This window comes from Squalius cephalus (genome assembly GCF_949319135.1).
Source record: "Squalius cephalus genome assembly, chromosome: 9".
Lineage (NCBI taxonomy): Eukaryota > Metazoa > Chordata > Actinopteri > Cypriniformes > Leuciscidae > Squalius > Squalius cephalus.
The window spans coordinates 40,494,126-40,507,034 of NC_137130.1; the positions used below are offsets into that span (position 1 = coordinate 40,494,126).

Genomic DNA, 12,909 nt, shown 5'->3' on the forward strand with positions numbered 1-12,909 from the left:
CAAATAGCCCAGTCGCTACAGTTTCTATGGTATTTGTATGAAAAACAGTAGCCTAAATACATTATTAAATACTGTAATTATATTCCATTAGTCCTTTAATACATTGTCTACATAAATGTAATACAATTCAATATGTATATCCCACATTTCATGGTGCAGTTAACGTTACAGTAAATCCATGGTAAATGATGGGAATTTGTAGACGGAAAAGCCTTCAGACTGTATCGTTGCGCACAGTGTTTCTCCTGTTTGTCAGCGCTGTTTCATCTGCCTTTAAACTGGTTTAAATCACAGAGACGCGTGTTCCTCACTGAACTCAAGCGCTTCTCACTGGATCTCGTGACCGAGAGCGATCAGAGTAAATGCATCGGCTCTAGTGAGCTCGCGCTGCGCTGCTGTTTGGACTTTGAGCCGAGCGGATAAATGGTCCGTGTGGCGCGCGGTTCAAATGAGTTTCGTTCCGCTTTTGCCGCATAAACATTATCGAACATTTATGGAACTCTTGATATCGATTTATCGAGAAAAATTATATCGCGATAATTATCGTTATCGTTTTATCGCCCAGCCCTACATGTGACCATGTTATTTATACACGCTGTGACTATACAAATCACAACATGTAAATAGGAAAATGTTGGCGTTATTTTGTCACTTATTGGGAGCAGTCGGGTCAATTTTTTTTTTTTTTTACAGATCGGGCTTTGGTCGGACTCGGGCTCATTTAGCTTTTCTCCTTTCATCGTGCCCATAATATACATGCAGAGTGCAGGCTACTGTATGAAATATTGTTATATTGATAATATTATATGCAATTAAATATGCAACGCAATATGCGATCACGCGAGTAACACGACGCGCGTGCAATTAGGTGACAGTTGACCATGTAGAGCACAGGTGTCAAACTGAGTTCCTGGAGGGCCACAGCCCTACAGAGTTTTGTTTCAACCCTGCTTCAACATACACACCTGCAGTTTTTAAATAAGCCTGAAGGACTTGATTAGCTGATCAGGTGTGTTTAATTAGGGTTGAAGCTAAACTCTGCAGGGCTGTGGCCCTCCAGGAACTGAGTTTGACACCCCTGATGTAGAGCATCAGGGAGAAGTTGGAGCGCGGGGAGTTACTAAAAGTTCCCAATACTTCAGGAAAAGCTGCATTTTGAAAGAGTTTTGATTTGATTACCACAACAAACAATGAGCCTGAAGCCTTCAGCAGTGGCTGCTATTATTTTTCTTCACAACACTCGCGAATAAAAAGTGAATGAGCCTACTCAGTTCAACAGATTTTTTTTCTTTATTATATTTTTTCTTATTATTTAACGTTAGCCAGTTGGCGAAGAGTTCTTTGAAAGGTTGTTCTTCAGTAAAGTTTTCAAAGAAAGGTAGGCCGTAAATCTTTATTTACTGCTGGATCACATTTGGCTATATAATATTCTCTACTGCATGCTAATGCTTCTCTGTAATGGACAGTCTGTATTAATATTTGTGGGCATAATTGTCAGTGGTGGTAGTAGTTATGTTTGAGGCCTATAATACAATTTTACCTAGTAGCGTGTGTGTATGTGTGCGTCTAGCAGAGACAGCACGCATCAGAGAGTGCGCGTCAGAGAGAGCTCAAAGTGATATTGATGTTGGTCTCGGGTCGGGTTCGGGCTGAAAAATTGCAGACGTTTTCGGGCTGGGGCTGGGGCCGGATTAGGGCTTGAACACCACGGGCCAGTTCTCGGTTAGGGCTGGATGTTTTGCCCCATGCAGGGCTCTAGGCAGTATGCTAGCTGGAGCCGTTTACCTCCAATCTTTGTGCTAAGCTAGGCTAACGATGGGTGCGTCAGACAGAGTTACAGCATGCACGGAGATGAAAATGGTATGTATAGACTTATCTAACTCTGGGGGATACGGTGAATAAGCTAAAGTCCCAAAAAATTTGCGTGTTCCTATAATGCGAGAAGAAAAACGGATTGTGAAAAACACCTCCAAGCAGTGTCATTAAAGTGAAGGTGAATCCAGTGTTTAAACGAGGCTGCTGTGTTTGAAAGTGCAGACATGTTGCTCTACAAACCAACATTATTTACTGTAACTGGAGAAATACTGTTGACATTAAGTTATAGTGAAATAAATGCCATTTAAATAAAATGTGACACAATTCAGTTTTGTGCATGTTTTCTGTGTCCACATACAGGTCTGAAAAGTCTCTCATCAAGGAGGAAGAGAAGGAGCAAACTTCCTGTAAAATGAGTGTGTTTGACAAGAGAGAGGAGGAGAACCATACCTGTAAAATGAGTGTGTGTGAGGAGAGAGGGGAGGAGGCGTCTGTTCGCACTCAGAGAGCAGCATCTCCAGTATCCAGCTGTGTGTCTATGAAGAGTAACAACTCAATGGGTATTCCCCTTAATCTCAGTGATGGACCATCTCCAGGATCCAGCTGTGTGTCCATGAAGAGTAACAGATCCATGATGGATCCCCCTAATCTCAGTGATGGACCATCTCCAGGATCCAGCTGTGTGTCCATGAAGAGTAACAGATCCATGATGGATCCCCCTAATCTCAGTGATGGACCATCTCCAGGATTCAGCTGTGTGTCCATGAAGAGTAACAGATCCATGATGGATCCCCCTAATCTCAGTGATGGACCATCTTCAGTATCCAGCTGTGTGTCCATGAAGAGTAACAACTCCATGATGGATCCCCCTAATCTCAGTGATGGACCATCTCCAGGATTCAGCTGTGTGTCCATGAAGAGTAACAACTCCATGATGGATCCCCCTAATCTCAGTGATGGACCATCTCCAGGATTCAGCTGTGTGTCCATGAAGAGTAACAACTCCATGATGGATCCCCCTAATCTCAGTGATGGACCATCTCCAGGATTCAGCTGTGTGTCCATGAAGAGTAACAACTCCATGATGGATCCCCCTAATCTCAGTGATGGACCATCTCCAGGATTCAGCTGTGTGTCCATGAAGAGTAACAACTCCATGATGGATCCCCCTAATCTCAGTGATGGACCATCTCCAGGATTCAGCTGTGTGTCCATGAAGAGTAACAACTCCATGATGGATCCCCCTAATCTCAGTGATGGACCATCTCCAGGATTCAGCTGTGTGTCCATGAAGAGTAACAGATCCATGATGGATCCCCCTAATCTCAGTGATGGACCATCTTCAGTATCCAGCTGTGTGTCCATGAAGAGTAACAACTCCATGATGGATCCCCCTAATCTCAGTGATGGACCATCTTCAGTATCTAGCTGTGTGTCCATGAAGAGTAACAACTCCATGGGTAATCCCCCTAATCTCAGTGATGGACCATCTCCAGGATTCAGCTGTGTGTCCATGAAGAGTAACAACTCCATGGGTAATCCCCCTAATCTCAGTGATGGACCATCTCCAGGATTCAGCTGTGTGTCCATGAAGAGTAACAACTCCATGATGGATCCCCCTAATCTCAGTGATGGACCATCTTCAGTATCCAGCTGTGTGTCCATGAAGAGTAACAACTCCATGGGTAATCCCCCTAATCTCAGTGATGGACCTGCTGTGACCTCTGACCCTGTGTGAGTATCATGAAGTTCAGGGCTGGTCCAGATTCTGTTGGTGCCCTATACTAGATATTATACTATATTCATCGCCCCCCTAAAAACTACAACACTGGCAATAACACACATAAACACAAGTGTGTGTATGGGTGCACAAATAGTTGTTAAAACAAAGGGTAAAAAGGCTGTATAAAATATGTATACAAATTGAACATATTTATAGATGATGGTCTTGGAATCCAGATAACTAGTTAGCCTCATTAGCCTCTTATCTGGTGATCCTATTCTTAAACATAGACTGGAAAATTACATATCCAAACTTAAGTGGTTGCTGAACTTAATTTGCTGCTTTACATTTATTTTTATTTTCTATTAATATAAAACCTGTGCCTGGGCACCTAAAACTGCAAGTCAAATCAGTAAATCTAACCAAGTGTTCTTTCAAATTTGTCCCTGTGGTAGATTTTCCCCCAAACCTAACTACCTGGGTCTCGTCTACAATTGACATGCCCTATCTCTTACTTGTTCCCCTAACTAACTTGGTTCCTTTACTATAACTTGCTCCCCTATCTGACTTGCTGCACAGAAATAATAAACCAACAGACTTCAGAAAATGTCCTTTAAATGCTGAAATCACGGCCGGGAGAGTTCTTAGAACAGTTCTCCAGAGAATCTCCCCCAAGAAGAAGAATACATCATGGGCGGAGGATCTTAGACAAATTTCAGAGAGAATCCCACCAGCAAATGGAATACATCAGGTTTTATAGGATAAAGACAGACACAACAAATAAGATCAAGTGACTAACTCATGACTTAACTTATGTCATCTTCTATCAATATGATTGGTTCAATTGGTAAAGCAAGCTAAATCCATCACATCCCAAACTATCAATATGCTCTGGGAGTTTTAAGCGCAGTAGCCAATATGGCCGCTAGGTGACATTCAAACTCCATTTGGTGATTTAAAAACTTGAAGGGTTTTAATTTCATAAATGCTTTGGACTACTGGCCTCTTTTGATAAAAGACACATGATTTTATTGCTGAAGTGAAAGCAAGCAACAACAGAAGTAAAAATAAAGTTTTACACTGAATTGCATTAAATGTAACTAAAATGAGTTTCCACTATTGCTCCGTTCCAGTTAAAATATTGTAAAGTAGCTCCTCAAAATATTAAATATGTTTAAATATGTTTTAAAAAGTAGACATAAATAAATAAAAAACTATAACTGACAAAAGGCATCGACATTGACAGTCAACTTATAACAATTAATTGACTAATGCAGAAGTAGCAGTGCTTCGCCTTCTGAGAATATGTGACCATGTTATTTGTACACGCTGTGACTATACAAATCACAACATGTAAATAGGAAAATGTTGGCGTTATTTTGTCACTTAGTGGGAGCAGTCGGGTCAATTTTTTATTTTTTTTTTATTTTTTTTACAGGTTGGGCTTTGGTTCGACTCGGGCTCATTTAGCTTTTCTCCTTTCATCGTGCCCATAATATACGTGCAGAGTGCAGGCTACTGTATGAAATATTGTTATAATGATAATATTATAAATATGCAACGCAATATGCGATCACGCGAGTACAATGCATTAGGTGACAGTTGACCATGCAGAAAAAAAAAAAAAGATGGCAGAAAGCACAGCTTGGCACACCCTGTCTGTTTTTTAATTTTTTAAAAAGCACAATATTTTGTTTTGATTGTAAGTGGACAATTAAAAGTACCCTTTCAAAAACCCTTTACAGTTAAAAACCCTTTAACATTTTCGAATGAATATGAATATGCTGCATGTCTGTATGACCATATATGACTATTTTGAGTATTTTGAGTAAATTTTGTTGGAATGTGAAAAAAATCCACCAGAACGCACTGGCGACCCCTGAGGGTTAATATCTTTAATGTACACCAAGCAATAGGAAAATACAAGTATTGGATCAGGACTCTGTATTGGCAGATATTCAAAATTAAATGATTCAGATCAAATCAGAGGCACAATAAAAACTTTTTTTTTTTTTTTCTCTCTCTCTCTCCTATATTTCCAGTGTGGAGAAAGATGTGGACTCCAAATGTGGAGTTTGTAAGCAGGTTCTGAAAGATCCAGTCTCTATCAACTGTGGGCACAGATTTTGCGAAAACTGCATCAACCGCCACTGGGATTTGTTCCGTCCATCAAAATACTTTGACTGTCCTCGATGCAGAAAGAGATTTAGAAATCGTCCTTTTTTTAAAAATGTCACAGGAGGATCCACTTCTGCTGGTTCTTATTGTTACACAGAAGCAGAACTGTTGGAGGAGACTAGCGACCTACAGCAGGATTCTCAACAACCAATAGATGATGAAATGCAGAGTGTCAAAACACAACACAAAACTAAAATGAAGAACAGTTATGTGAGGTTATTTGAGGGAATCAAACAACAAGATAATGAAACCCTCCTGAACAGGATCTACACACAGCTCTACATCATAAAGGGAGAGTGTGAAGGGGTGAATGTAGAACATGAGGTTTTACAGATGGAAATACCCAGTACACAAGACACTCAAATCAATTGCAATGACATCTTTAAAGCTTCACCTGAACCAGGATACGAGGCTAAAGACAAAATAAAGGCTGTTCTTACCAAAGGCATCGCTGGAATTGGAAAAACCGTCTCTGTGCAGAAGTTCATTCTGGACTGGGCAGAGGGAAACGCCAATCAGGATGTAGATTTCATGTTTGTGCTTCCATTTCGAGAGCTGAATTTGATTCAAGATGATCAGTACAGTCTTCACAAACTTCTGCTTGACTTTCATCCTGAACTTAAAGATCTGGACTCAAAGATTTATGAGGAGTGTAAAGTTTTGTTCATCTTTGATGGTCTGGATGAAAGCAGAATTAAACTGAGGTTTTCAGATGCTCAGAAAGTTTCTGATGTGACTGAGACTTCATCAGTGGGTGTGTTGATGTCAAACCTCATTAAAGGAGATCTGCTTCCCTCGGCTCTCATCTGGATCACCACCAGACCAGCAGCAGCCAATCAGATCCCCTCCAAATACATCAACCGTGTGACAGACATTCAAGGATTCAATGACCCACAGAAGGAGGAATATTTCAGGAAGAGAATCAGTGATGAGCATCAAGCCAGCAAAATCATTTCACACATCAGAAGTGCAAGAAGCCTCCACATCATGTGCCACATACCCGTGTTCTGCTGGATCTCCTCCACTGTGCTTCAAAAGCACCTGAAAGAAGATCTGAGTGCAGAAATCCCTCAAACTCTGACTGAAATGTACATCCACTTCCTGCTGATTCAGATCAACATGAGGAATCAGAAGTATGAAGAGAGAGATCTAGAGAAACGTATGCAGTCCAGCAGAGAAGGGATTGTGAAACTTGCAGAACTGGCTTTCAAACAGCTGATGAAGGGCAATGTGATGTTCTATGAGAAGGACCTGACTGAGAGCGGCATAGACGTCACTGATACCTCAGTGTATTCTGGGATTTGTACTGAGATCTTTAAGGAGGAATCTGTGATTCATCAGAGGAAAGTCTACAGCTTCTTACATTTGAGCTTTCAAGAGTTTTTGGCAGCATTTTTCATGTTTGTTTCATATTTACACAATAACAGTGAGGTTCTGAGATTGTTTCTGAGAGGAAAGTCCAAAACTCAGCGTGAGAATCTTCATCTGGATGTACTTCTGAAAGGAGTAATAAATAAAGCCCTCGACTGTAAAAATGGACACCTCGATCTTTTTCTACGGTTTCTGCTGGGAATCTCTCTGGAGTCCAATCAGAGACTCTTACAAGATCTACTGACACACACAGAGAACAGTTCAGAAAGCATTGAGAAAGTGATCCAACACATCAAGCAAGTTAAAAAAAAGAAAGTCAGTCCTGAACGATGGATGAATCTCTCACACTGCTTGATTGAAATGAAGGACAATTCTCTTTTTGAAGAAATTAAGACTTTTTTAAGCTCTGAAACAAGTAAAAAACTTTCTCTTGCACAATGTTCAACTTTGGCAAATATGATTTTGATGTCAGCGGAGGTGCTGGATGTGTTAGATCTTGGAAAGTATAACATAAAATCAAGAGATGGTCAGCAGAGGCTGGTACCTGCTGTTAGGAACTGCCGGAAAGCTCTGTGAGTGTAATTATCTAAAAAATATATGTTTAAATACTGTAAACAAATGTGATACAAGTGAGCACAAGCATGAAGTCATGGGAGTTGATACCTTCACAGATTTCTTTTGTTTTGGTGTGGTTTCATTTTCTTTTTCACTATGCTATTAAATTCAGAGTAAACTAAATGTTCAGTAATGTTAAACTTAATGTTAAATTATGTGTTGAGAAAAACTGTGGTTGAAAACTGACACAGACACTTTGTTTTTTGTTATATTGTTCAGATTGGCAAGCTGTAACCTTACAGATCAGTGTTGTGAAGTTGTGGCATCAGCTCTACAATCATCAAACTCCTGTCTGAGAGAGCTTGACCTAAGTAACAATGACCTATGTGATTCAGGTGTGAAGCTGCTCTCTGTTGGACTGAAAAGTCCAAACTGTAAGCTGGAGATACTGAGGTATATTAAACTAGTAAGGGGTATTTAACTAGTCTGTCTTAAATATCATGATATAGCAGCTACAGGGTTAATTACTCTCTGCAGGACACTGGCCCTAAAAGGGTTGGAATTGAAGATCTCTGCTGTAGATTATCTGACGATTGGGTGTGTTTGTAGATTATTTTACTGTAGATGTGTGTTTGAGTCTATAGATTATCTGACTTGATTTGTGTCTGTAAAATAGGGGTAGCCAAACCTGCTCCTGAAGGGCTACCTTCCTGTAGACTTTAGTGTGCTCCAACACATCTTGCTGTTATGTTCAAGTAATTTTGAACACCTTGATTATGTAGATTATATGACTTTATGCATGCTTGTAGATTATCTGACTATTGATGTGTTTGTAGATTAATTGACTGCTGATGTCTGCAGATAATCTGACTGTTTATTTTTTTGTTTGTAGATTGTCTGGCTGTATGTTGACAGAGGAAAGCTGCTGTTATCTGGCTTCAGCACTGAGTTCAAACCCCTCACACTTGAGAGAGCTGGATCTGAGCTACAATCACCTTGGACAATCAGAAGTAAAGAAGCTCTCTGATACATTGAACAATCCTAACTGCACATTGGAGATTCTTGTGTATGTATGGCACTAATACCGATTATAATTAACACTAATAATTATACAATACTGCATGTGTGCCTGTTATAATCTTGAAATATATTGGGGTGAAACACATGTGCTTCTGGGCAGGGTGTTTTATCTGTGTAAATTGTCTTGTTGCCAGAGTAAAGCTATTGCTATCCAACTTTCGCTCTGAGTTCGAACAATTCACACATGAGACAGCTTCCAGGTGGAGGATAGTGAATCGGTTGATGGATTGTGTCTTGCAGACTGGAGTAATCTTTTCTGAGATAAATTATGATTTTTGCGTTAATGAGCAGTTTAACAGGTGTACCTAATAAAGTGGCCAATGAGTGTATAATCTTGACCCATGACAGACTTTGGCAGTTACTCTACCCAAGTCCATTTGTACTCTCTTTAATTTAATTTAATTTAATTTAATTCACGTTTATTTGTATAGTGTAGGGATGGGCATTTTTCAAAAATATTGTATTCGAATATTCGGGTTCATAAAAATTGAATATTCGTTTATTTAAATGTCATTTAACTAGAAAAACCTGTATGTACACAATATGTGCATTGTATCAAATTTTTAATTTAAATTTTAGTATATCATAGTTAAAGCTACACACCTGTACACATATATTCAAACGCGCTTCCCTATAGACTGAACTCGGCACGCCATCAGCGTTCTCACAGGTTCGCGTTTTTAAAGTTTGCGCAGAAATAACTTAAGAGTTAATAAGTTTATAAGTTAAACTAAACAGTTAATAATTTAATAACTTATGATCGTTGCGACGGAACTGAATCAATCAAACTAACTTTAGCTGGACAATATCTTTATTCTAGAGCTGCTATAAAGCCAAAACAATCTCTGTTACTTTAATTTCCTATTATCACTGTAAAGCCGCTTTGGAACAATCTATATTGTTAAAAGCGCTATATAAATGAAGATGACTTGACTTGACCCTTATATTAAGTGGGACCTTTTATTTTAAAAGAGTAAATTAGAAAGAGAGGAGGAGAGGATCTTGTGTTCAACTGGTGTGAGCAGGGCTGTGTCTCAATGAGCAGAGAAAACTGGGTGTGCAAAGAGTCGGGGGACCAACATGTAGTACTCAAACCAGGAAAACTTATGTTATGTATGCAAATAATTTGTTTACAAATACATTAATGTTGTATGATATGAACCGAATATGACATGCCTGTGCATGTTTTTTTGTTTTTCAGCATAGATCATGGAGGAGAGATCAGGATTACATCAGGACCAAACAAATGTAGGTCTACACACACAGTGGCTGGGTAGAATGGCATTATACATCTGTTCAGGACTGCTTTAAATCACTTACGTGTTCAAGCAATTTAAAAACATGGATGAACTAGAAAAAAGGCACATTTGGAGGCACAGTTAAGGGGTGTTTTTCAAACTTATTGGTCATAGCACACAAAATAATTGTATACTAATTATTAGTAGTATTATACACACGATAATTGTATGTGTCCATGTCCAACTACTCTGTTTTAAGGGACCATCCATCAAATGTGCATTGACACCATTGTTATATCTGTTAGTGTTCTGTTCTGTTGAACTCTATGGTAGCCTATAAAACCATACATAGGAAAAGTTATGAAATATGGCACACAGATAGAGAACAGTCTGCACATATACCATTAGCTAAATTTAAATCTCAATTCAAACTCATTCTAGATCGTTTAACTCATATTCACTGAATTTGACACAAATGAGCATTAGACAATGGAGTTCAAATCAAAACTTCATGAAAAACTAATTTGATAGTGAACATGCCAAGTAGGACTTGAGGCTGTATCTTCACTATATTTTGACAATGTATATGACAGTTTCAACACAGCGCCATCTACAGATCAAGAAATAAGAAAAATGTCTGTTTTGTTTATAACTTCTCAATAGTTTTTGGCCAAATAATATAGTATTTAGATGTTGTGTAGCATGCAGACTCAAATGATACCCTATTTTCCTGTGTCAACCATTTTGGGTGTTTCTGAATTTTGTCAGTAAAGAATTCTACATTGGCAGGTTATTAGGCATGTTATCTTTGGTAAAAAAAAATCAATATGCTTGTAACTTCTGATTTTATCTGACTATGTTCACAGGACTACATGTAACGCTCAACATTCATCATGCTAGACTGTACATAACATTTAAAAGGGATTTGCTTTGCTCATGGTGTTTATGAGAGTGCATATTAGACAAATAAACACGAGCTATAAGTATCAAAATCACCCAAGATGTATTAGACAATGACCAAACACACACAAATACATACACATACATATATCATTTATTTTTTATTTATTTTAGTTGAGTTGAGTTGTTTGGGAAAGCACACACTTTTTCTACCATATCTGTTGTCTATTTCTTGCATTTCTTTAGTGATACTTCTGGAAAGATGTGTAAACTGCATAAATCATAGTGTTTGCTTGTGGTCTAAACACTCAATGTTGAGACGGTTGTTGTTAAAAATGTCGTCTCTTCTTGTGTTCAGATGCCTGTGATCTCACACTGGATCCAAACACAGCACACGCGTATCTCGCTCTGTCTGAGCAGAACAGAAAGGTAACATACATGAGAGAGGAGCAGCCGTATCCATATCATCCAGAGAGATTTGAGAAGGTTCCTCAGGTTCTGTGTAGAGAGAGTCTGTCTGGACGCTGTTACTGGGAGGCTGAATGGAGCGGAGATGCTGAAATATCAGTGACATATAAAGGAATTGGCAGGAAAGGAGGAAGTGATGACTGTGGGTTTGGATCCAGTGAAATCTCCTGGAGTCTGATCTGCTGTGATAACAAATTTACTGTCCGTCACAATAATAAGAGCACAAAGAAACGTGTCCCTTCAGGCTCCTCTAAGAGAGTGGGAGTGTATGTAGACATGCCGGCCGGCACTCTGTCCTTCTACAGTGTCTCTGACACAAACACACTCACACACATACACACATTCAACACCACATTCACGGAACATCTCTATGCTGGATTTGGGCTTTATTTCCTTACCTCGGTGTCTCTGTGTCAGATTTCTGTTTCAGATTGATTTCTGTTCGCAATTGCGTGTTATAAAGTCAGAATTGCGAGATATAAAGTCAGAATTGCATGAAATAAAGTCGCAATTGCGTCTTATAAAGTCAGAATTCTGACTTTTTTTCTCACAATTGTGAGATATAAAGTCCAATTCTAAGAAAGAAAAAAAACAACAACCTCAGAATAGTTTATATCTCACAATTCTGACTTTATAACACGCAATTCTGAGAAATAAAGTCAGAATTGCGAGATGTAAACTCGCAATTGTGAGATAAAAAGTTGCAATTATCTTTTAAAATGTTTTATTCTGTGGCGGAAACAAGCTTCCATATTAACATGTTAACGCATGCAATTATTTTTTTCAGTTTAATGCGTTAAAAATATTTAACGCAATTAATGCAGTATCATTTTTTTCTGTCATCCATTGCCACAGTTTATGATCTCACTATAATTAATTTAAGTGCTATTAAACCATTTAAGTGCTATTAAACCATTTAAGCGTGATTTAAAAAAAGAAAAAGAAAAAACTTAAATCTGTACTGGCGCGCATTGAGTTATCTTTCGCGCTTGAATGGACAAAAACACAAAAGTATGCCAAAATGCCTGCTTTGTGGAGTATTATCTTAAGCACAGTCTTAAATGAGTGAAATGAAGTCTTAAATGTACGTAAAGAGTTGTGAGAAAATAGGATGCGTGTCAGATCTGCATCATGTGCTTCAGCTCTTAAAGTGACAGCAGCCTAATAAACCTGCTGCTGTTCGTCAATGTTAATCAAAGAACAAAAGACAGATCACTCACTGCTCGACTGAATAACTTTTGTAACTTAAATAAGGATTAATTTATATTAAATTTATAATTTAAGCAGACTGTGAAGTGCTTGATAACTTTATTAAATTTCTGTATATTTCCTGTTAGATCAATTAAACTTCTCTGTGTGAACATTTAACTTCTGATTAACTGTTAATGTGATGGGAAAAGCTGACAAATCCTTTAAAAGTGTAGAGTAAACTTAATGAATTGCTTTAAAAAATAGAACACTAAAAGTCCTCTATATTACACTGCTTAATTCTTTATCTAAAACATTAATGTTTACCGCATACTATATCCCTGTATGTATGGTGGTGGTTGTTGCGCTCTTTGGTATATATGTTTTTCTGTT

General features: G+C 38.5%; 3 protein-coding genes across 3 annotated transcripts in view; all 3 read left to right on the plus strand.

Annotated features, from left to right (window-relative positions):
- The window catches only part of LOC307164966 (uncharacterized protein), a 215,302-nt gene that overhangs the window by 38,556 nt on the left and 163,837 nt on the right, over positions 1-12,909 (plus strand). The window lies entirely within an intron of this gene.
- The window catches only part of LOC307164995 (uncharacterized protein), a 98,530-nt gene that overhangs the window by 38,533 nt on the left and 47,088 nt on the right, over positions 1-12,909 (plus strand). The window lies entirely within an intron of this gene.
- On the plus strand, positions 2,213-12,266 carry LOC307164935 (uncharacterized protein). Its single transcript, XM_079882156.1, has 6 exons — positions 2,213-3,549; positions 5,581-7,659; positions 7,922-8,095; positions 8,535-8,708; positions 9,924-9,970; positions 11,219-12,266. Exons 1-6 carry the CDS (start codon positions 2,228-2,230, stop codon positions 11,761-11,763), a joined length of 4,341 nt encoding a protein of 1,446 aa, XP_079738282.1. The 5' UTR covers positions 2,213-2,227; the 3' UTR covers positions 11,764-12,266.

Bases quoted from the DNA above. Each gene is read 5' to 3' on its own strand.
- LOC307164935 (XM_079882156.1), top strand. From the start codon at position 2,228: ATGAGTGTGTTTGACAAGAGAGAGGAGGAGAACCATACCTGTAAAATG. The intron at 3,550-5,580 runs GTGAGTATCATG...CTATATTTCCAG, and splicing joins GCTGTGACCTCTGACCCTGT to TGTGGAGAAAGATGTGGACT. The intron at 9,971-11,218 runs GTAGGTCTACAC...TCTTGTGTTCAG, and splicing joins TACATCAGGACCAAACAAAT to ATGCCTGTGATCTCACACTG.